The 24,929-nt window shown below is 41.9% G+C and overlaps 1 protein-coding gene across 2 annotated transcripts; it reads right to left on the bottom strand.

Moving 5' to 3' along the window:
- Positions 1-345: 345 nt before the first annotated feature.
- On the bottom strand, positions 346-24,484 carry egln2 (egl-9 family hypoxia-inducible factor 2). Of its 2 annotated transcripts, XM_061782841.1 has the most exons (6): positions 24,220-24,484; positions 22,333-23,745; positions 10,483-10,602; positions 5,651-5,787; positions 2,299-2,366; positions 346-2,204 (listed from the first exon to the last, which is right to left on the bottom strand). In XM_061782841.1, exons 2-6 carry the CDS (start codon positions 23,524-23,526, stop codon positions 2,152-2,154), a joined length of 1,572 nt encoding a protein of 523 aa, XP_061638825.1. In that variant the 5' UTR covers positions 23,527-23,745; positions 24,220-24,484; the 3' UTR covers positions 346-2,151. The 2 variants fall into 2 exon arrangements, with proteins under 2 accessions (XP_061638825.1, XP_061638827.1); XM_061782843.1 differs by lacking the exon at positions 10,483-10,602.
- Between the last annotated feature and the right edge of the window lie 445 nt (positions 24,485-24,929).

Genomic DNA, 24,929 nt, shown 5'->3' with positions numbered 1-24,929 from the left:
CATTATAAGGCGCCCTGTCCATTTTGGAGAAAATGTAAGACTTTTAAGTGCGCCTTATGGTCGTGAAAATACGGTAGTTGAAGAGAAATTGCACTCTGGCTCTAACTTGAATGCTGTGGCCTTGTGGAAGTGTCACGTAATGGCAAGAGTGGCACTAGCGTTTAACTTCTACAAGACTTGAATCCTTTTTTGAAGTGTGGCGTGATATAGGGATTTTTGCAGCAGAAAAATGAGCTGATGTTCAGTGCTATTCCTGACTGCGTTTGCTTGTCTTGGTAATTTTGTAGCAATGTCTTTTTGTCAATAAAGTGTTTTTCTAAAAATCAAAACATGGACACCATAAAATCATTATTAGACTGCATTTAGTTGTTCTTTCTCGATCAGTCACACATCATTTCACAATTGGTTTGATTGTTGTCAAGCGTTTAAAAACAAAAAACAGACAGATATTATTGCATTTTCTTCACCAACCAAAGCCACGTAAGAGTGACTCCTTTATCTGGCTCTTTTTTCTTTACACTCATTCAGTTCATTAAATAAAGTGCTTTTTTGTTGTTGTAAAATAACCTTTTTACTCGGCTAACACGAACAACTGTAACCATCGTCATGACAGTAGATCTATCACATACAGTATGTGCAAATACCCACTGAAACACACACACACACACAAGCAGGCAGTAGACGCTGCAGTTCACAAACAGTTTGTGTGTGTGTGTGTGTGTGTGTGCGCTCAACCATGTCCTTGGTATTGTACTATCCCCGCATAAGTTACTGTCTAGAGATAAATGTTAAGCTAATAATAATCATTTAAACTCACTAGCACCTGCACAGTCTAATGAGATCCAATACAAGATCTGTATTCAAACCATAATGATGATGAGTTTTGTTTGGAGTACATGCTTCTTGTTGTGCATTCCGTTACCCTATTTGGTTAAATGAGAGGGGCAAATATTGAAAAACTTGTTTTCTCTCTCTAAACTGTACAGTACATGCATTTCCAAGTCATCTGCACTGAACCCATGATGCAGTACAGTACAGTACGCCACTGCAAATTTCAACTTTTAAAATGAACTACTGAAATAAACTTGAAATGTTTATGAGTATCATTTGATGCACTTGTAGATGAAGAATATTTATAAACAAAGAACGTTTTGTCAAAATGTAAACAATATATAATAGTATAAAAACACACAGACCTATACTTGCCATATTCTTTCACCAAAATCAAAATTCACATTAACTTTAAATTTTGCCAGGGAATGATTGATTTTAGGCAGTTCAGCATCTATACAGCTCTTGTATTGTATTACATGGATCTTCAGGTATGGCCGGTAGTTCATTCTAACTATAGTTATCTTTGTATTGTTATCTATCCACATGTGCTAGACATCTACATTTTGTACTTTTTTGTTGTATTTGAGCAAGTACGAGGTACAAGTGGACTCACATACACACCCGCACTGACACAGACATGCACACAACACTCTTATGTGAGACCCTGATGAAGACTATGAAGCTGTGTGTGTCCACATGACTTCTAAATGTAGAGTGAAAGGTTTTCCCTCCCTCATGCAATTCTGTTAGGGAACCATTGCATTGAATTGAGAGAAAATGAAATGTTTATGCCACTTTTTGTTCCACTACCTTCTGTGGACAGTTCAGTTCAGTGTGGATGGTGAGTACTGAGTAAACGAGTACCATCTTCTCGTCACTGTCAAGTTGTCAGTAGTTCTCCATAATAGCCAGTTCATATCTGTCGAGGAAGTTATCACGGGCTCAAAAAGTCCTGCTGATGAGCTATGCTCCTTGTGTCTCTCACTTATTTGATTCATAATGTTGTTCTTGTTTGAGTTGGGGAAGAAAGATTCCTCACATTACTGATAACAGCCAAAGTAATGCACAAGCAAAATCAACGGGAGTCCTTTTTTCCAGTTCGTCGTCCTCATGGAGGATTCAGCGAGATATCTACAGGTGAGGAACGTTTCATTTTCCACAGCGGAGAACTCTAGGCCGACCTTTACCAGAGCAGCCTGGTCTGTTCTGCACAAGCGAGTGACAGTTTAACTCCCTTAACTCCTTTTATGGCATCCATTAAGAGCTCAGAAAGGCACACGGTGCTTTCACGCTTGCTCTCCGGTGATTAGCAGGGATTCATGTCCTGCTGTTCTGACTGACAGGCACTTGAACACCTTTCTGTCCCGTTGCTATGGACACAGGAAGGAGAGAAAGAAGCACATTTGTCACAATATAACCCGAGTGACTAAACAGAGAATTAACAACAGGAGGTTTTCAGCTCACCTAGCCTGTATTTCTCTTTTGCTTCTGCCCGCTCTTTGGCATCAAAGTACCAGACTGTGATGGCATAGCTGGAAGACAACAAGGATTGAGCTATTAGTAATACAGAAATATCTCATGTAAAATACTTGTAGCAGAATAACATTGCTTGTTGAGTATAAAATGACAGTCTAGAGTCTAGGCAGGAGTGTCAAAACCTTTCCTTCCAAGGGCTGCATAAAATAGAAGCAAGTATGACTTTGACATCTTTCACGCTTAATTCATTTAACACGCTAAAACCAATCCATCAGTGTGTGTAAAGTTAGGCGTGACAGGCCTTGATTACTGTGGATGCCAAACAAGATTTTTAAACTTTCAAAATATTTCCCACGACAGTCACTGTGTGGGTAAGAAACCAAGTTGGCTGTAGTGAAACGAGGTGTTGCAACTAAAACCGACAATAGGTAAGAGGGCGTAGTGGGATGGGAAGCATTGTATTTAAGCCATGCATTTAATTTACCTACAATGCCTGCTGTGGGATACCTGTTTATAAACCCACATTTTGAATGTGTGTGTGAGAGAGAGAGAGAGAGAGAGAGAGAGAGAGAGAGAGAGAGAGAGAGAGAGAGAGAGAGAGAGAGAGTGAGTGCGAGTGCACTGTGCAATGGGTATGTGAACTGGCTCTTTTGCATGTTTTGTTTCAAGAGATGGATTTGTGAGTTAGTTGTTGATAGAATACTAATGTTAAACATATATTGAATGGCAGCATGTGCCCCCCCCTGCGCTGACGCCGACTCTGGAGTCAGGCCCGGCAGAGGAGCTTCATTCTCTCAGGCCCACAAACGTGCACCAAAGCGGTCCAGCGTCCATGTTTTATCCGCAGAAAACCTTGAAGGAATGTGAAAAACACGCGGGACCCCATCAGAACGTGACAGGCTGGGAAATAGTCTGCGGGAGATTACAGGCTGAACTGCAGTGGGCCTTTGAGCCTCCGGAACTCAACAGCCACGTCTCCCCATGGATACCACGATAGAGCGCAAGAATACTTAGCAAGACTTGAATATGGAGGGAAAAAATGGCCAAAATTCGTTTTGGATAAACGGGGGCTACCGTGGCTTCTGGGAACATAGTGTTAATGTAGCCTAAGTTGTACAATGCAGGCAAACGACACGGGACGTGTCAATTGTTAATTTAAGTAATTAGTTCATTTTAGCGGGCTGCTAAAAAAACTGATGGCAGGCCGCAAATGGCTTCCAGGCCGTCGTGTGGACACCCATGGTTTAAGGCGTCAATGTTAAAGCAACAATATGAAGTATTTTGATTTTAAGAAAATAAATGGACTGCGTGTTCAACTTGCAAGTCTGCCTCTGTGTCTGTTCATCAGACAGGGTAACAAGCAGCTCGTCAATTAATCAACTCCGGTACAGCATCATTGGCTTGGTCTCTACAAATGTAGGATAATAACTAATGTTAAGATGCTAATTCAAAACTTGCACATAAGCAGGGTTGGCACTGGGTCATGAAACCTCTTAGCCAATTTGGCCAAACTGTATAAAAATCTCCGGGCCAGACTTGTGTGTAGTTAGCCACAGCATTACATGTGTTTATGTGGCTAAACCTTCAGCCACACTCAGCCAGTCCTCATCACTGGTAAGATGATAAGCTTTAACAATGTAGGCCCAATTAAAACTGCCTAGTCATTAATCAGGACTAGGGCTGAACAATTTGGGAAAATACTCTAATTGCGAGTTTGTTTTCATTTTTCTTTTAAACAAATATTGCCATTTGGATTTGGCATGCCATTTTTGCGGTAGGTTTCTCTTCAGCATGATTAAATAAACACAAGAAATAAATTATTCTATACTATCTCCAGCACGACAAATAAACAACTTCCCTGTTGGCCAGCCCTAAATGTTATGATGAGTTCATATGATTAACATATCTTTATTTTAACTATTGAATTGTAAAAAGAAAAACTTTCCACGAAATTGACTTATTGATTTAACTTCATTCCTTCTAAAAATGCAATACTGTATAATGACGCTCTCGCCAGTAGCAGTAGCTACAGGTGGAAAAAAACCAACAACTACATCTCTAAGACTTGATTATAAAAGCGGTTGAAATGGTACACTATATTAAATGTTGATTAATGATCTTATTAATTACAGTAAAAGTGTTGAAATGATTCACTTGTTATTTAATAATCCCTAAGAAGGAACTTAAGGACTTTATCTAGCTCAGAGCCAGCAGAATTTTCTCAAATTCAAACTTTTGAGTCGAAGATATGAATATCCTAAATCTTTGGTGGTAAATATTATTAGGCTTAAGATGTCAGATAATTGAAACAGATTTCGAAAGCAGCACAATGTGGTCTAAATGACTAAACTCCTCTTTTGTCAAAATTAAACTTAAAGTACAATACTTCAGTTAATGTTGATGTTGGGGGGTCGACATGACAACCAAAGTGGGATTGGCGGCTTATGCATTGATAAAGAAGCCAGCTAGCTAGCTGTGAGAACAGAACACATTGACCGTCAACATTTCAAACGTACGTCGCGGTAATATGCTTCATTTAGGCGCCAATTGGCATCGGGTCTTATCTTCCCGGACGTGCCGCTCCCCGCAGCTGGGAAAGCCCGTGAGCGTGCCTGCTTAGTGAGCAGCTGCCGGACGGCGGCTCTCCCGAGTCCGTACTCGGTGACGAAGCATTTTATGAAGTGGGGGAGAAACTCAACCACTAACACCTTTAATACACAGCAGAATGAGAGCGCTCGACTTAACTTTGATCAGGATAGACTGGGTGGACGCGGACATTTTTGAATCGCCAACGTGGGCAATATTTGCGTCACCGCATCCTGTTTCAATGAGCCATTGGCGTGGTGAGCGAATGGGCAACGCGAACACTGATAAGGTTAGTAAATGTTGAAGGCTACCGCTGGAACAGATTCTTTTTATTTCTCTTAGTTATCTGAGAAAATTTGTTTTGAAACCTGAACAAATGAACAAAGCCTCCCAGAACAGATTTTGTTCAACTTCAGAGGTTCCACTGTACAATATTCATGAGCGCTGCTTTACTGTGGGAGTGAGCGGAGCTCAAGCTGATGTCTGGGTCACCGAGAGGTTAATTTCCACAGTGTCTTCTCTCTCCTGTGGGGCTGCTTGTTTATTCCTGTCTCTCATGTGTGGCTTTCGCCAGCACGAGCCCTGCAATTGAACCTTCCTCCCCGCCGGCATGTCCCCCTCTTTCAGGAAACACATACTGCACATACTTCCTGCCTCTGACCCCACCTTGCCCCCCAGCTAGGAGAGGAGGATGGATGCCGTTCAGTGACGTAAATGAAAATCCATATCCTAAATGTTGAGATTTGAAGCTCACCGAGTTGCGTAAGCCGGCTTGACTTCGTGTGGGTTGCGGCGGTCTGACCAGAAGATGAGCAGCCGGTCAAACAAGGGTTCGATGTTTGCGACCACATTTTTGCCTTCGGGGAAGATCTGCAGCACCCCTCCTTGTGTCTATGATAACAAAAAAAACATAACTTTTTGTGTTAATTCATTTCACAACAGGGAAAAAAAATCAGGAACAACAAGTACAATAATATATAATATATTTTATGATGAATAAATAAATAATCATAATGTACCGGCATTACCAGATAACTAGCAACCCTTTATTGCTCAGTGACTGTTTTCTGTCAATGTCTTTATGTCTCAAAAGTGTTCACTGTCAATTGACTGTCTGTTGTCGAACTAGAGCGGCTCCAATTACCGGAGACAAATTCCTTGTGTGTTTTTTGGACATACTTGGCAAATAAAGATGATTCTGATTCTGATTCTGACAGTTAACCCCCACATATTTGCGGCTGGCATTTAAGAATTTGACAATTTCTGGGTGAGGAAATTATTCTTGTTAGGTTAAATTTACGGTGGCCAAGACAGATCACAACAATTGCAAACGCCACAACATAACGACATTAATCCAAAACATAGCTACATTAGGCACACCGGACGTGAGCTCCCACTCCCTCCGACGTCATTCTACGAAAATGGTGGCTTTCTTGTCCCTGCATTATTCACCAGAAAGAAACACACAAAAGAGAAGGAGAATAACACAAAATATAAATCTTTTGTTGTAATGGAAGTGTGTTATTGTTATCTACCCATAAATAAGCCAGTTTTCGTGCAATTTCTTCCCCAATATAGCTTGAAGAGCGTCACCAGTGCCATCAATTTGGCAACATTGGTTTCATGAAATATTTAGAATTTAAATTAATGCTTTTGTCCTGTTTTAATGATCACAATACAAAGTAAAGTGTTATTGTTATTAAGTATAATACTTAAGGAAAATATCAATTATTAGCAAAGCAAAGCAAATGTATTTATATAGCGCATTTCATAAACAAGGTAACTCGATGTGCTTGACATGATTAAAAGCATTTAAAAACGAAGAAAAAAAACAGCTTATAAACATTTAAAACAAAGAGAGAAAAAAATAAAATACAAGTCCAATTAAAAGAAGAAATATCATTTAAAAGTGGAAATACTCTAAAAAGCATGAGAAAAAGAACCATTTAGTGATTTATAGACCAGTAGCAGAACTTTAAAATCTATACTAAAGTTGACTGGAAGCCAGTGTAAAGACCTTAGAATTGGAATAATACGCTCTGACCTCTTTGTTCTGATCAGAACCCGAGCTGCAGCATTCTGAATGAGCTGCAGCTGTTTAACGCTCTTTTTGAGGAGTCCAGTCAGAAGACCATTACAATAGTCAAGTCTACTTGCAATAAAAGCAGGGATGAGCTTCTCCTGGTCTGCTTGACACATGCAAGCCTTCACTCTGGATATGTTCTTCAGATCGGAGAAGGCAGTTTTAGTAATTGATTTGATATGACTGTTGAAAGTCAGGTCGGATTCTATCAGAACACGGACTTGGTCTTTGGTTTTTAAAGAGAGTGACTCCAGGTATTTACTGACAGCAACCCTATTTTCTTTATTGCCAAAAACAATTATCTCAGTTTTGTTGTGGTTTAATTATAGAACATTTTGGCTCAATCAGTTATTTATCTGTTTTAGACAGTGACACAACACCTCAATTGAACTGTAGTCATCTGGAGACACTGCTAGATATAACTGTGTGTCATTCGCATAGCTATGATAGTCAAAATTAAAGTTCTAAGAATTTGACCCAAGGGTACCATACACAGGCTGAACAAGATGGGTCCAAGAACTGACCCTTGAGGGACCCCATAGGTCATTGTCATTCAATGAGATTGTACACTTCAAATAGTTACAAAATAACTCCTTTCCTCCAGGTAGGACCTGAACCATTTAAGGAGTGTTCCATTTAGTCATACCCACGTTTCCAACCTGTTCAGCAGTATTTTATGATCCACCGTATCAAAAGCCGCACTGACATCCAACAAGACCAGAAGTGGCACCTTTCCTGAGTCAGTATTCAACCGTATATCATTCAGCACTTTGATAAGAGCAGATTCTGTTTCAGCTGCTGAACCCTTTTCGTTACAGTTTTTTGGTCAACTGTATCAAATTCTGACATGATAATAGAGTGTTTCCTGGTTGGCTTCGGATGAAAATTGAAATTAATTGAAAATAGTTTACAAAAAATGCTGTCCCTTGACTTAATTTCACTGGTGTTACTATTTGTAAAAACCTTTATTTAAAAAACCTGCTGCATCTCTGAAAATATATTTTTGGGGCAAGAAGGTCTTGGAGGCGTGTCCACTTTGAAAAGCACATGGTACATCGGCATCTTCTCTTCATATATTGACAATTCTATTAATTAACTCATAATTTCATGTGAGGATTTACTATGTGTCACTTGTGTTTGTGAATTTATAGTAAGAGAAAGGAAATTGTGTGTGCTATAAACTATGTGATTATCTGATATATTTATAAATTAAGAATTATGGTATTGCCTTCAGTGTCCACCATATTGAATAATCTATCTTGCCTGTAGATTTGTCACAGGTGTTTTTTCAAGTTAATAACACCATTCAATATAATTTAAAGAAAAAATATTAAAATACATTAAGATGTAATTCATGTTGATTTCTAATAGTAATTATCCATCCATCCATCCATCCATTTTCTGAGCCGCTTCTCCTCACTGGGGTCGCGGGGGTGCTGGAGCCTATCCCAGCTGTCATCGGGCAGGAGGCGGGGTACACCCTGAACTGGTTGCCAGCCAATCGCAGGGCACATACAAACAAACAACCATTCGCACACACAGTCACACCTAAGTCTAATAACAGTTTACTAATTACTATTAGCCCGATGTTTTAGTTGTTAAAAAAGGATTTAAAAAAACAACAACATTAAATTGCTGTTCAGAAAGCCACCATTTTTATGGAATGGGCAGGTATAATTTCTCCAGGTTACCAGGGACTCATATTGTCGACGGACCAATGGCCTTCCCTTTATCTTTAATAAGGAAATAGCTATTAAAATGTTATCCTAATGAAATGAAAGTTGGGATTAAACTAAAACCTCACTCTACCCATAACACCAAAAGCTAAAATAAACACATTTCAAATCATTAAACAATATCTATCCTTATAATGGCTTTGAGTAATAAAGTTGAGGAAAAAAAAAGTGACTGAGGCAGGACGTTACACAAGTTCTATTGAACGAAGTTGGAAAAGTACGTGGAAGTAAGCTATTTCTGAGCTATTTCAGAAAGTAAGTGAGTAAGTAACTTTGTTCATTAAAACGTGCAACTCCCCGATTTAGCAACTTGTGACTTGTGGCTATGTCGTTATGTTGTGGTGTTTGAATTTCCGCTGTCTGTTTATGTTGTGTTGTGGCATTTGCAATTGTTGTGACGTGTCTGGGTCACCATTTAAATTTATAGATCATGTTTTTCTGTTTGCGTTTGAGAGGTCCTGCTTTATTGGCGGTCCTTGAATACACTTTGTGTACAGTCCAAGTGAAACTGAAAATATGTTTTTGCGTCTTTCCTAATCCAGCCAGTTATAGTCAATGTAGTCTACGTACTTTGCCATTACAATTTGCCTGTATTCGCTTACATTTATTGTGTGTTAATGACTTCACCGTTTGTGTGAAGTGCTAGTGCGCATATTTGCTTGCTTACATCATTTTGTGCTAGCGTGTTATTTAGGCTCTTCAGGTACTATTGATAAGCCTCATGTGAAGGTACTTTGTTTGTGTAAAAAAAAAATTCATCGACTGATTACAGTCATTTATGTAACATGGGGTCATGGCTCTGTGTACCATCTAGATGCATGGTGTTGATGCTTTTTTGATTCTTCTATACAAATCATGGTAACTAATGCCGAGCTCAGACTATACGAATGTAGCCCGAGTTTGACCTGGTAGACACGTCACAGACAAACAATCATTTGGATTATGAGTCCCCGATCAAGCGTCATTACCCCATGTACTGTGACATACTAAACGATTGCCAATCTGGCATCTAGGACACCTCACAAACATGACGCAAAAAGTCTGGTGTGTTACAATTGTTTTTGTTTTTCCGAACAGGGTGACATGTCCTACGTGGTCCTATAATTGCTCCTAGACATTGAACAATATGGTGATGGAGCGTCTTCAAATGCCTGTCACTCCCTGCGCTCTCTCTCTTTTCTCCATAGCATGCGCTCTCGGCATCCGCAGCAATATGCGCTCGTTGTTTATGCAGAGCCGACCGCACTCGTGTCACGCGGCCCAGCATGCCCACAAACTGTTTCCCTGCTGCTTGGACTCATTCTTCTTGTCCCGCCTCCCGGAAAACATGTGCTGTCGGACCGTGCTCTTGGAGACGGCACGCATTGATCGGTCAGGGCGCGGTCAGTTTCATACTTGTAGTGTGTGTACTCGCCCATTCCAATACGCAGAATGAATTTATGACACCATGTCTGGTAATCTGACATAGCAACTGTCGTGAAAGACAAGAAAAGGCATGTAGTCTGAGCTCGGCATTAATCAGTCCTAACAAAATACCAGTGTGTGTTCTTTAACTCTGTACCTTACCTCTGTGAGCACATCATACAACCCCTTTTTCATGATTCTCTCAGTTTTAAGTAACTTTGCTGCCATTTTGTAGTATCTATAGACAATGATAAACCCCTTTTAGGGAGGGGGTATCAATACCCGCAGATATTTGCTAGTCACGGCTCGGCTCGGACCCCATCCACCAAGAATAGCCGGCCGGGGTTCACTGTATTATCATACCTTAACATCCCAGTTCTTGTTGAGATAGTAGATACATGTGATGCAGCGTCCGTCACCGTTAGGGTTATCCACATGGCGGACATATCCTGCACCTTTACCTGGGTAACAGGCAACCATGGCCTGCAACGGGGGGGGAAAAGGATGATAAGTTTTATTTGTTCGACACAATTAAATATTATAAAGGAAATGAACAACATCTTGGTGCCATGGATTATTACACTGTATTGTATATTGGAAGTTTGTTTTAGGGATTGAAGCGACAGAGGTTTTTCTAATATTTTGGTCTGCTTATTTGGCTGGATGAGAGGGACACTGCCTTAGAAACAGCTCTCAGTATGAGAGACAAACCAATATAATTATGACCGTGAGCGTCAATGAGAATCAAGGATTAATACCCTTGTAAAGATTTTTGATGGCGATCTTGCGTTGGTTGTTTTTACAGGTGTACCTGTGGTCAGTGAGCGTAGACCACTCGTCGAGGTTCCCACGGTGTCAAAAGCATAGAAATATGTGGAAGTTCAGCAGCTGGGCAACACTATGATATACACATTGAAATCCACAATCGAAACAATGGTCTTGCGCTGGTATTTCCCCCACTTGATGCCTGTGTTCAAGCCAGAGAGGTCACTGGGGAGCCCAGACCTGCTGTGTGACTGCTCTCAAGTCAGTGCGCATTCCAACATTAAAGTGCCTGTAATGGCCTAAAAATGTGGGATGAAGTGAAAACTGCGACAGTGGGTGTCATGAGTGCAGGCTACAGAAACAAGATCATGTTTCCGAGATTTCTAAACATCTCCGCTGACGAGGCGGATAACAACCACAGCAGATTGTTTTACTGGCTGGCAGCAGGGAGAGATGTTTGATGATGATAGCCCGCAGCAGTGGTAAGAAACTATGCACCTCTAGATTTCTGGGGGAAAAGTGAATTTGGGGATACATTGTTTTCATTGAGGCTGTCATTGGTAGTGGAAGGATTCACGCAACTGTCAAAAGTCAAGTTCATTTTATTCATATAGCGGCCGTTCACAGCACAAGTTCTGTCAAGGCACTTTACACATTGAGCTGTTCGAGAACCACAATCTTCATACGTTAAAGAAAAATAACTAAACCCCACGTGAGCAAGCACTTGGCAACGGAAGCAAGAAAGAAATAAACCTCAAACTGAACCCAGGATCTGTGGAGTGACCGTCTGTCTTAGTCAGTTGGATTGAGATGGAGAGTTAGGGTAGAGGGACAAAGAATAGATACGGAAAACAGGATAAATGATAGATAGAGAAAACAGGATAGTGGAGGTTCAGCGACCAGAGGAGGGACAAGAGAACAATGAGCATAACAACAGCCATAGCAACAACAGTAATAGTCCCATGATGATAGCAACAACTACGATACTGGTCCGCTCCCAAAACCACCATCCCAACAGCTGTGTTTCATAAGATAGCTCTGGCTCAATATCGCATTCAAAAACCCCTTGTGATTGGCTGGTGATGACACTGTACCCCACCTCTCAATGTAAGTCAGCATTAGGGCTGTAGCTACCGTATATTTGTAGAATCGATTATTCAAGAGATTTTCTTCTCGATTAACCGAGTAATCGGATACAAATTTATTTCGCATCATTAAACAACAAAATGTCCAAGTGAGGTGCACGTTTTGTTTTTGTCCACTTGGGGTCGCCATCCTCATGTTCCACACTATAATATCTGTGACTGAGTGTGTGTGGCTTAAAAGGCAGGGCCTGGCCCGGTGAGTGACGTGGGAGTCAGCGAATGAAAGTGCAGAATTGGCTGTCGTGAGTTCAGGTAAGCAGCTGTCTGTTAACTGGCTAACCATTAGCCAGTCCGTGTCATGAGTGCCTGGGCATCAGCTGTGGCCGTAACAGCTTGTGTATGAATGCGCTTATTACATGCTTATTATGTTTATTTTGTTACCGTTTGTTCAATAAAGCAATTGGAAGTGCACCGGCTCCGGTTTCTATCATTGACCACTTGTGGGTGCATTACAATATGTTCTAAACAGCGGTGGTAGGCTATGTTAAATACGCTACGCAATAATGCAATAAGTGTGGTCAGTGACTCACAGAGTGCTCATGGTTGGACAGTTGGCCGTAGGCACAGACACCCCACTCTACACCACTGGTTGAGTAAAAAGGAAGGTTCTGCCACCTTTGTTCACTTATATTGATATGGGTGGAAACGCTGGATCATCTCTGCATCACATCACCTGAGATGCAGCCGGTTGTCGTTCATGACTAACAGGTTCCCCATGGCTGGAGTATCGATTTGACTTGCTTGACATTATCGTCGATGCTGTGGTACAACAAGAGTTGCCACCCTGAGGAAATCAAAACAAAGATTTCCAGCACAACCGCCACCTGTCCCTGTGGTCACTTCTGATTAATGACGGTGTGTGTGTGTGTGTTTGCTTAAGGGCATCCTCCTCGTGTTTCTCATGTTTCACAATCTCAGCCAAGTGACTTTGAATTTGTGCTGGTAGTTAACTCTGCCTGTAGCCTTCATAGATGTGAATGTTTTATATTTATTCATCCATCCATTTTCTATAGCAGGTGTTCTTATTAAGGTCGCGGGTGAGCTGGAGCCTATCCTAGCTGAGGGGAACCCTGGACTTGTCACCAGCCAATCGCAGGGCACATATACTTTAGCCAAAAAACCATGAGCACTTTAGCTACAGTACTTATGGACAATTTAGAGCAGGGGTGTCAAACTCATTTGTGTCGCGGGCCACATTGTAGTTCTGGTTTCTCTCAGAGGGCCGTTAAGATTTTGAAATCAAAAAAATATTGAATCACCTCCTTATATTATTACATAGACAACAAATTGATAGATGAATAGTTTGGAAATCGAAATTCAAGGGTAATACTTTGTAACTATTGTTGAAGTTACTGTATTGTAAAAAGAGGTTTGGTAACAAAAACATGGTTGGAAATATTTATTCCATATGACAATTTAATTTTTTTCTACAGATTTTAGCAAGAATCATGACAGTTCAAGCACATGATTTGCTTTCGCGGGCCACATAAAATGATGTGGCGGGCCAGATCTGGCCCCTGGGCCTTGAGTTTGACACCTGTGATTTAGAGTCTTAAATTCACCTAACATACACGTTTTTGCAACTTTCCCAGTACATGTGAAAAGATGACTGCGCACGTAGGAGTCTTGCTTGATAACAGGGCTGCACTGTTTGCGTGTGTATTATGTTAATTGTGCTTGATAACAGTTATTTATCAAGCACAATTAACATAATAAACACACAAACAGTGTAGCCCTCGCCTGCAGCATAAATACGTCACACGAACTCACATATGTTACATAAGAAACATTATATCAGTGCTTACAGATGTCATATAAGATGACCAGAGGTGGGAAAATTACTTGCAAAAAAAGACTGGTACAAGTAGTAGTACTGATTAACAGAGGCGGGACCAGGTCATTGCCTTGCAAGTCTCAAGTCTTTTCCTTTAAGTCCCGAGTCAATTCCCAAGTCGAGAAAGGAAAGACCTGAGTCAAGTCGCAAGTCCTACACTTTGAGTTTTGAGTCCTTTCGAATAATTTTACCAACAAAATAAATAATATTATATATATATATATATATATATATATATATATATATATATATTTGTAACAAAAACATGGTGAATAAAAAAAGAAATACAGTTCAAGACTGATTCTTATATACGCACACACACACACACACACACACACACACACACACACACACACACAAACGGCACGGTGAAGGACTGGTTAGAGCGTCTGCCTCACAGTTCTGAGGACCGGGGTTCCATCCCCGACCCCGCCTGTGTGGAGTTTGCATGTTCTCCCTGTGCCTGCGTGAGTTTTCTCCGGGCACTCCGGTTTCCTCCCACATCCCAAAAACACGCATGGTAGGTTGATATATCCATTTTATTTTTCATTCATTCATTTTCCGTTCCGCTTATCCTCACCAGGATCGCAGGCGTGCTGGAGTCTATCCCACCTATCTTCGGGCGAGAGGCCGGGTACACCCTGAACTGGTCGCCAGCCAATCGCAGGGCACAGATGAACAAACAATCATTCGCACTCACATTCACACCTACGGGCAATTTATAGTCTTCAATTAACCTACCCTGCATGATTTTGGGATGTGGGAGGAAACCGGAGTGAACTATGAACCTTAGAACTGTGAGGCAGATGTGCTAACCAGTCGTCTACTGTGCCGCCCATATTTATTTATCAAAAGAAATGTAATAAACAAGTGCATTGAACCTTTATAAGAAAACTAGTGGGCTAAACAAAATGTTTGCATCTTCGAAGCCAATCGTCTAGGGGGACTTAGTTTATTGCTCCTTCAAAACTGATTGGTGGTAGGTTTTCAGTTATTCTATGAATATGCTATGCTATAACTTACTCTTTCTCACTTTATTTCTGAAGTGACATTAAACAGACCTGTCACAAATAAAAATTTGCATCCAGTAGTGCTGCAATTAGTAATCGAGTATTCTATTAATTAATTAATAATTCTTATCTAATAGTAATCTAGACTGTGGAGGCACTGGTTAGAGCATCTGCCTCACAGTTCTGAGGACCGGGGTTCAATCCTCGGCCCCCCCTGTGTGGAGTTGGTATGTTCTCCCCGTGCCCGCGTGGGTTTTCTCCGGGCACTCCAGTTTCCTCCCACATCCCCAAAACATGCATGGTAAGTTAATTGAAGACTCTAAATTGCCCATAGGTTTGAATGTGAGTGCGGATGGTTCTTTGTTTGTATGTGCTCTGCGATTGGCTGGCATCCAGTTCAGGGTGTACCCCGCCTCCTGCCCGATGATAGGTGGGATAGGCTCCAGCATGCCCGCGACCCTTGTGAGGAGAAGCGGCTCAGAAAATGGATGGCTGGATGGATAATCTCGACTGTCTAACTATTGTTCTGCTGTGAGTCACACCTCTATTCTTCTTGTTGACAGAGAGACAGATTCCTTTGTCTGTCCCCTAAAACCCTTTTCTGTCTGGCTACATTTTCGATAAACATCAGAATAATAAAAACAAATTAATAATAATAAGCAGAGGGCGTATTTGCGAGATCGCTCACAAAGCCAGCTGCCAATGCTAATGAAAACAAGCATACGTGATGTCAAGCTGCGCGATTCCCACAATGCAACGTGGATTTAAATGTTAAACGATAATACGAACAAACAACATATTAGCACTAATGGCGTTGGGCACTTGGACCTAATAAATAATTCAGACCCTCATCATTATGTTGTCACTTATTATATTTTCCGGTATAAAAGCAATAAGTTGCACAAATAGCTATGGCTATTAAGTGTTGGTTTCTCAGTGCTTTGGTCAAAGTAGCAAGTCTGTTCAAGTCCAAGTGAAGTCACGAGTCATTGCCATCAAGTCGAGTTACAAGTCTTTTAACAAATTGTCAAGTCGAGTCTCAAGTCATGAAATTCATGACCCCAGTTTGACTGGGGTCCAAGTCATGTGACTCGAGTCCACACCTCTGCTGATTAAACTGCTGTACGTAAGGAAAAGTAAAAAATATAAAGTGAGTACAGATACTGAAAAAAAATTCTACTTAACTACAGGAACAAAGTATTTGTACTTGGTTACTTTTCAACACTGAAGATGGTATTTGACCCATTTTGGGACTAATAAAAAGTTGTATCTTAAATCAACATATTTAAGTGTACAGTAGACATCAATGAATCACATATCGTTTCACATATGCACTCAAGTGACTTTGAGAGGAACCCTACGCACACGCACGAGCATCCGCAAACAAACGTCATGAGGCGTGACACAGCATGCCGCGATCCTATCTACAGTCACATCTCTGCTGAGATCAGTGCCCACGGTAAATTAAGGTCTAATTGGCACCAAGCAACGCGTGCCCCGACGGACACCGGCATTAATGCCCAACGTGTGCCGGTCACATGCCCGACCCCATCCGGTGACAGCCGGGCAGGCAGAACAGGCTGTTTTGCACAAGAACAAAAGTAAACTCAGTCAGCACATGCATATTTTGATTAGCAGCTACAAGACTGGGTGGGGGGCTGATAATGATGAACAATGACTGACTATAGTATAAATATTTTCTCCCTATAACACGGATTTCCACCTATTGCATACGGGTCTGGAATGTATCCCCCACAATAAACGAGGGTTGACTGTATTACCACTTCTCAATGAGAAAGAGCCACCCTGAAACTCTGTGCTTTGGAAGTATAAGATGGTCAAACATGACTACCAATGGATCTTGTTATATGTGAACTAGGATACTATTAGATGTACAAGTGTAGAAGTGGGACAAGCACATAACTGAAATGTAATCACATGATCCATAATCAATAAACAGGTCTCAGTTATCAATATTTCCTCACAGAGACGGGCATTTGACAACATTTCTTTCAAAAATATGGGGAAAAATAACAATATCCATCCATCAAATTTCTGTAGCGCTTGTGCTCATAAGGGCGGTGAACCACTTCTACTGTGTGCCAAAATAAACGATATGTGGTGATTTTGAACATTTTTGATATACAATATATATATATATATATATATAGTTATACCATTCTGAAGGTCTGCATGGATATACCTCAACTTCATGTAATTCTTCAAATTAGTTTAGAGGGAATCAACTGCTGGTTGTAGCCTAACAATGCATTCTTAATGCAATGCAATCTTATTCTTTCTTAAAGGCGCAATTATTCAAGTATCAATTTCTCACAATTGAGCACATTCTTACCGATCATTTAAGCGAGCTAATGACCACTTTTAATATCCCGACGCCCGAAAAGGCCGCTTCAATTTCTTTATGTGTCAATACTTCACGTGTCCTTGCCGCGAATCAGTCATGAATTTGGGGTATTATTGTGAGTCTTCCGAGGTGGCATCTGTGATGTGTCAAAATTACATTAAAAGAGGTTTATCATCTTCAGGGATGAAATAATAATGTGGTGTCACTATCTGTCACTGCCCTGTTATCACATTTCTACAATAAATCACAAGGAGAATGGGCAGAGGATATTACACAAATTAGACATCAGACATGATTAATAGTTGGAACTATGATTCTGAGTCTGTCGGATAATTAAATGGCCTATTATGTGTACGACTGTCTTTCCTACTCAATGTCATGGCTCATTATGTATCAAGTTAGGTATTGAGAAAGAAATGACTTGCTCGTTAGAGCATGTACGAGTAGGCTACTACTACAGCAATTTACAGCTCACTTGCTGTTTATATGACGTTACAAGGGAATGAACCATCCCTCGATCATTAATCTTGTTAGTTAATTGTCCAAGCTCCCTAAAATGGAGGTACTCTGTGTAAAAAGACTAATTCCTGAAAGATAAATCTTGTCAAACCTCTTACTTTAAAGCTGAAAGTTGGCATTTCAATGAAATCTAGATATAGTTTTATTTCAAATCCATTGTGGTGGTGTAGGCAGCACAGTGAAATAGTGGTGAAAACGTCTGCCTCAGTCAGGCAATCTGGGTGTCAATCTCTGATGCAGCATCCCTTCATGGCTTTCTCCCACTTCCCCAAAAAAGGATTCTCGGGTTAATTGAAGATCATAGGTGTAAATGGTTGTATCTATATGTTGGCTGCGACTAGTCCAGGGTGTACCCCCACCTCTCTGTTCCAGTTACCCAAGACAAAGGCAAGCCAACTTACATTCACTTAGTAAGTTATTTCACTGGAAAAAATGTGTCTTCATCCTGTTTCATAAGAAGTGCCCTGAGCCAAAAGAAATCCAACTGGTGCACAAAAAGCAGGACATGACAACACACACTCATACCTCAATTGCAAAACATGCCAAATATATTTTGGGCTGCAACAACGAATCGCTAATTGAAAATCGATCATTCAAATGTTTTGTAAACGAATTAGGTTAGTCACCCCTCCGTTGCTGGGTTGTGCACGGAGCAGTGGAATGTGAGGTTTCTCCTATTCATATCAGTGGGCTGATCTCATGGGCATGACATATTTACACTGAATATGGATAATGTCAGCACTGCTGCTTAATTATTGGATCCTGATTAACCAATCACAATCAAGTCCTGACGCTTTCAATGTGCTGTGACTGCAGAGGCAGACCGAAGAGACATCATGGCAGCCAAAAGGCAAGTGCTCATTTAAAAAAAATCAAAAATCAAAAATACATATTTATGCTCATGCGAGCCAAACGAACTTGCTATCAGTATAATTTTAAGTGTTAGAAGGGGCAATACTCATTTATTTTGAAAATATATCACGCAATTTAGAATATTTATTTTTCAAAGTCCCTTGTGCCTCCTAGTGAACATCTGGGGAAATGCTGTCAGTATATAAATAAACAAAATATGTGTATCTTTTTCAGAGGTAAAGTGTCAGTTTAGTTATTCATGATTATAGTTTTTATTTATTTATACATTTTGTGTAGGCAGCACGGTGGTCGACTGGTTAGCACATCTGTCTCACAGTTCTGAGGTTAATTGAAGAATCTAAATTGTCCGTAGGTGTGAATGAGAATGGTTGTATGTTTCTATGTGTATGTATATGATTGGCTGGTGACCAGTTCAGGATGTACCCCGTTTCTCGCCAGCACACCCGCGACCCTAGTGAGGATAAGCGGTACTGAAAATGGATGGATGGATATACAGTATATTTTGTACATAATGTTCTTGTAGTGAATAAAGTAAGACTTTCTTGAACGTTCGGTAAATGGAGAGTTATCGAAATTCCACTCAGTGAATTCTGAAAATGAGGAGGAGGATGAGATAGGAGGTACGTTTTGAAATTAAGTTGTTTTTTCTTTAACTTCTTACTTAGCATGTTGATTTCATCAATTGAATGTCTTATATAAGATTTAAATGAAATGCATAAAAGGTCAAGAGTGAGAAAGTGATTGTTTTGTTGCTACATTCACAGAGATGATGAGGTTACGGGCACGCGCGAAAATCTTGACGTGGCAGTTGAGACTGATGAAACAGACAGTGGCAGACAGGATGCCAAAACAATAGTTTTAAGATGATATTGTACAGCATACATCTGTATGAATTTTTGTGCTGGAGTATGGCTTATTGTAAAGGTATATGACCTCAATATTTTTGTTTTAAAATCATAATGCATTACTTTTCGAGCTCTGGGATCTTCTTGCAGTAACCTATTTGTGCACTTTTCTCCACCAGCAATTTTAAATAATGTCCTGTTTATGAAAAAAAAGTGATGGAAATGTAAAAATGTTTTTTAATCTGATTAATCGATGAAACGAAAAAAATAATCAACCAATTAATTGATTCTAATAATCGTTAGTTGTTCCCTAATGGATTGAATATCGTAGTTAGTCAAATCAAAATAAAACGTCAGTCTACATACAGTATGTATTTACAAGTTGTGTAACAGCTGTAAGTGTTGTTACTACCAGCATCGGCCAGAACGGGGGCACTACTGAGTGCCGGAAGGGCATCTGAGGACACGCTGCCGCAGCAGACACTTGGAATGGGAGAGATTCTGCTGCATGGCTCCCCAGTCACGAGATAACCAAACAAAGTGCAGAACCGCACACACTATATGGTGACCAAAAGCAATTACACAGGGCCTATTCTGCTGACTAATGAGAATAGGGGCATATTGCTACAACGTCCTGCTGCTGATGTTTTTTGCATATCTTTCAGACTACGCAGTGCTCTACTCTGTTACCACGGAAACCCCTCACAATTCTTCCAACCACCAAAAAAGCGGGCTGATCTGATGACGTCGCGGTGAAGGAAGAAACAAGTCGGAAGAAATTGGATGGAATCCAGAAACGTTAAAAACTGGTTTTAAACATAGAATGTAACTGTGGTCAATGAATGCAGTAACCTCTGTCTGGTTGTACCCATCCCCAATCTTCATCTCTCTAGCTATTGTTGAAGTGTCTTATGCAGTCATTAAACAAGGACATGTTGGAAACTTGGCAATGCACTAAAGTTACTGAAAGACTAAATACCTCTTGTATAAAGCCACCTGAACCATCTTGTAGTGCTCTCCTTCTGTCAGAGCACATCTGACAGCAGCGCGGGTCTGGGAGAGCAAAGGTCACGGACGAGAGGCCGCTGCTGTCTAAACATGGCCTTGGTCTTATGTAAATGGCGAGACATGGGGCAAGGGCTAGCTGCTATGACTGGTCTTACACAGATGGGGTGAACCAGGTTGTTGGGTAATAGGTAAGGATTGTACTTGGCATAAAGGACCTATCTAATACTGCGAACACTGGCACTTATTCCATAGTTCTGTATTTCAAATGTCTGCAGAGAAAAATCCCCTCAAAATTGACTCCGTAGCAATTTTAGGCTCGTTTTCTGATGACATATTTGATTTTCAGACAGATTTTGGCCCGCCCACATTTAGGTCAGAGCCTGCGGCTGATGCCAGAGACATTTCCTTATACTAGTGTGTGTTCTTGGTTGTTTCACAAATCGATATGTGCCCTGCGATTGGCTGGCGACCAGTTCAGGGTGTACCCCGCCTCTCGGCCGAAGATAGCTGGGATAGGCTCCAGCATGCCCGCGACCCTAGTGAGGAGAAGCGGTACAGAAAACGGATGGATGGATATTATTGGTCTATCCCCACTTTGTCTTTTATTCTTTTATTTGTACACAATATAAACCAATTTAAAGTGGTGAAAAAATTTTGAACAAATCTATAAATGCTCTTGAATGCTCAAAATGTCTGTGCCGGTGTTGTAAAACTGCCTACTTAACTCGTTCTCTTGACGCTGTGTGGTGTAATTGTCGCCTATATTGAAAGTCTGGATGTTTTGGGGTTTTTTTGGGGTGGGAGGGAGACAATAAGTGAAAATAGTAAGGTTAGATACATTTGAGTAATGCTTCGCTGCAGAAGGAAGCCGTATGTGCCGTGCAGGTAAGTGCATACAGATTCATTTCCGCCTATATAGATATAAATTTCATAAATACATAGGAGAAATTAAACACATTCTTGCTTTTTACCCCAAATATTTTGTTTTATCCGATTAAGTCGATCAGTTTACTGCACGTTGCAAATTTTTTGTGCATGTTAACAATCCTTGATCATGAGCCAGAATAGCGATACACTCTTACACTGCATACCATGCAAAACTACTAACTACGCATAAGTAATCTTTTCTTAAAGTATAAGGATGCTGAATATGATATAATCATCAAAATGTATCGTATTATATGATGAATATGCGGGGCCAGTACCGGTTCTTACAGGACCATCACAACTTGGGTCACTCAAAAAGCTAAAGGCTTAATGTCGGACCCTGCTGTTGTCATGACATGTCGGTCTTTCTTCGAGCACAAACAAGTGAAGCCTGCTGTTTGAGAACAAATAGTGCACACCAATTCATACCCATGCTTCCTCAAATTCAACTCTATTCTTAATGATTAATTATTCGGCCCATATCCTAATAGAGACATAGATGGTCTATACCCAAGTACACCTCAAACTTAAAGCGATTGTACCCTGGACACATTTACAGCTTGGGACGACAGAGTTACCTTAAAGTGCAACAATTACTCCAAAAGGGACCTCAGTTGACTTCTGATGACAGTACAGTATCATGTTGGTATATTTAAAGCCAAGACGGAATAGAGTTGCCTTCAAAGCTACAGATAGCAAAGCTGATTTCCAGGCGATACAGCAACGCATGCATTTTTCTTCCTCTGGGTGCCAGCATGATGAGTGCAGTGGTTGGGGCAAGTCTAAATGTAGGCATAAAGCCAAAATAGGAAGAAAATAATCTGCCTACTGTGCAATCTGAACTTCAAACGTGCACGAGGAAGTCAATATGCAACCGACATGACATGACAATCATCAAACTCCAAATGTACAAACCGCTCACCTTAGTCCGTCCATTGATGACGCAGTCCCCCAGCTGTCCATTGGCCGCGCTGTACATGATGGCCTCGTCGATGTAAGACATCAGAACCGCGATGTTCTCACACCCCGGCTCGTGCCCTTCCACCCAGGCAATTTGGTCACCTCGGATGCTCCGAGAAGGAATGCCCCTCTGGCTCACCAGCTGCCCGCCCCGGAATTTTCCGCTTTGATTTAGGACTTCGACCTCCTCCAAGACTTGTTCGCCCAACACAGTGCCAAGAAAATTGTCCTTCACACATATGCCGTAGTACTTCATGCAGGGCACGATGTACCGAAGAGCTACGCGTTCGGCTGACCAGATAGACACCTCTGACGGTGGCGGGATTCCGTTAGCCTCCACGGGGGAGGTCTGACTGCAGGCATACGGAGGGCCGGGGGTTACGGGCCGATATATGTTGTGCTGTATAATTTGGGGCGGGGGGACCGTAAGACTGAGGGGTGTCTGGGGCGTGACACAGTGACTGGTAATCAGCTGGTCAGCGTAGCAACTCTTACTGCAATCGGCAGTCAGTCTGACACCTGAAAAATTGTGAGCGATACTTCCATCAGCCAATCTCCTCCGCTTCAAGTCAGACTCCCCCGAGATAAAAAGTGTGTCTGCAGAATCCCCCAACCCTGCTGACCTAGTAAGAGTCTCAGAACCCAAGTCCCGGTTCTCCCCACCTCTCCTCTTCTGATGTTGCTGTCTGGCTCTTAAGTCATTATTGATCCTCCTCATCACAGCAGGGTCCGCATTCTCTAACAGACAGGCTCTGCTGGTGAGGGGGTACAGAGGGGCCCCCGCGGTCCCCTTCATCTGCGCTGGGTTCGGTGTGTGGGCCAAAGCGTCGGCGGGGCTTCCTTCCACGGACAGAGACGCCACGCCGCCGTTGTAGAGCGGCACGCCGGTTCTGCATTGTTTGGTCGGGGTTGTGAGTCCACGGGGGTCGCTTTGGGAGGCTAGACCCGCCAGAAACTCGTCGGCGGTCGGACCCCCGACCGGCACCCCGCACGAGCCGTTGATCCCCATGTCTACTGGGTGCGTGTACACAATGTCAGCAGGTGTACAGGCGAGCTGTTGGCCACTGATCCTTCTTTCCTGAGACGTTGAAACTGCTACCGATTTGTGGCAGGCAGAGCTTGGCTTTAAGAGGTCCGCCCCTCCCAAAGTCTCCATTTCATCTCTTCGGGCGCTGGATGTGCACGTAGCCCACGTCCGCCCTTCATTTTTTATCTGAGCCGCTGGGTCGACTGACGGAGAGGAGCTCCGGTGCAACCACTTTCATTTCCGAGCCTTGTTTTTCTTGCTTTGGTGGCAACCGTCATCTGTCACCCTGAATGGAACCCAGCTCCGGAGCGGCTTGCATTATTCGCACGAGCATACTGTGTTGAGTGTCTGTGAAGAGTCAAATGAGACACTTTAGGCCTCTTCATAGCATGGCACAGGTCACAGTCAAGAAATGCTGAGTTACAGTTAAAGTCATTGTTTTTATATTCCCTTAAGGTCCCTTAATCCACACGTTTGTTACCAAACTCCTAATACAAGCTTGTTTCACCAATGTTTTCCACTGGTTTGGTTAATCGGCCAGTTATATCGTAGCTTTTAGCATGGGAACATATGCTTAATAAAGACTGGCACTACTAAGCCATTGTATATATTTAGTCTTTCAAAAATATTAAGAGTTCGAATAAGCACAATTGCAGATGTCAACGTCACGTCCAATCGGCTTAATAACAACTTTTGCTTATGCCTTGCGCCGGGTATTGATGTTATATATATCTATAGAGTCAGAGCAATGAAACAAGCACATTTCAGCGTTTGAAATAAAATAAAGCGAGTCCAAATAACCCGTGACGAGCTCTCACTTACTTCAGGCCGCAGCGATGCAAATCCACTCCTGAGCGTACGTGACAGCCTGCGTGTACGCATGTTATTTCCGGAATTGTCTGCTCCGGTCCACGCCGCGTCCTCGTCCCTTTCCACATACATCAAGAAGGCGCGCGCGCACCCACGCACGCCACGCGATGAAAGGAAACGAGTACGGAAGAGACCGAGGCGAGCTTGTGATGCCCGGGATGGTCCTGTTCTCCGCTGCGGTTGCGGATCGCGGAGTGCGGTGCACCCACCCGACGAAGCCCTCTCCTTTTCCCCTCCCCCCCCCCGACTCCCACGTCCACTCCCTCTTGTCACTACTCGCGCACGAGCCGTGTGACCCCACCAGTCGCTCTCGTTACTCCCAAACTGCCCACAGCAGACGGCGTAAAACCAAACCGGAGTTACCAACCGACTTCAGCCACACGCAGCATCACGCAAACTAAAAACATCACAAAACATTTCAATGCAAGAGATCACGCTAACCACAGAGATGCTGATGAGGAAATGTATTCGTGGGTGCATATGGCTACAGACAGTCTTGGGAAATGGAGTTGTTTGCAATTACAAGTCACCCTGTTGAAAATGTAATAGTGGTGAAACCGTTTCAATTACTTTCTCCAAATAATATAACTCATTACATTTGATTGCATTTTAATAACGTTCCTTCATTCTGGACGAATGTATCAACAGGACCCTTGGATGTT

The sequence above is a fragment of the Phyllopteryx taeniolatus genome, chromosome 8 (assembly GCF_024500385.1).
Source record: "Phyllopteryx taeniolatus isolate TA_2022b chromosome 8, UOR_Ptae_1.2, whole genome shotgun sequence".
NCBI lineage: Eukaryota > Metazoa > Chordata > Actinopteri > Syngnathiformes > Syngnathidae > Phyllopteryx > Phyllopteryx taeniolatus.
Note: the sequence above shows the minus strand (reverse complement) of the source record. Positions and strands in the feature narration are given on the sequence as shown.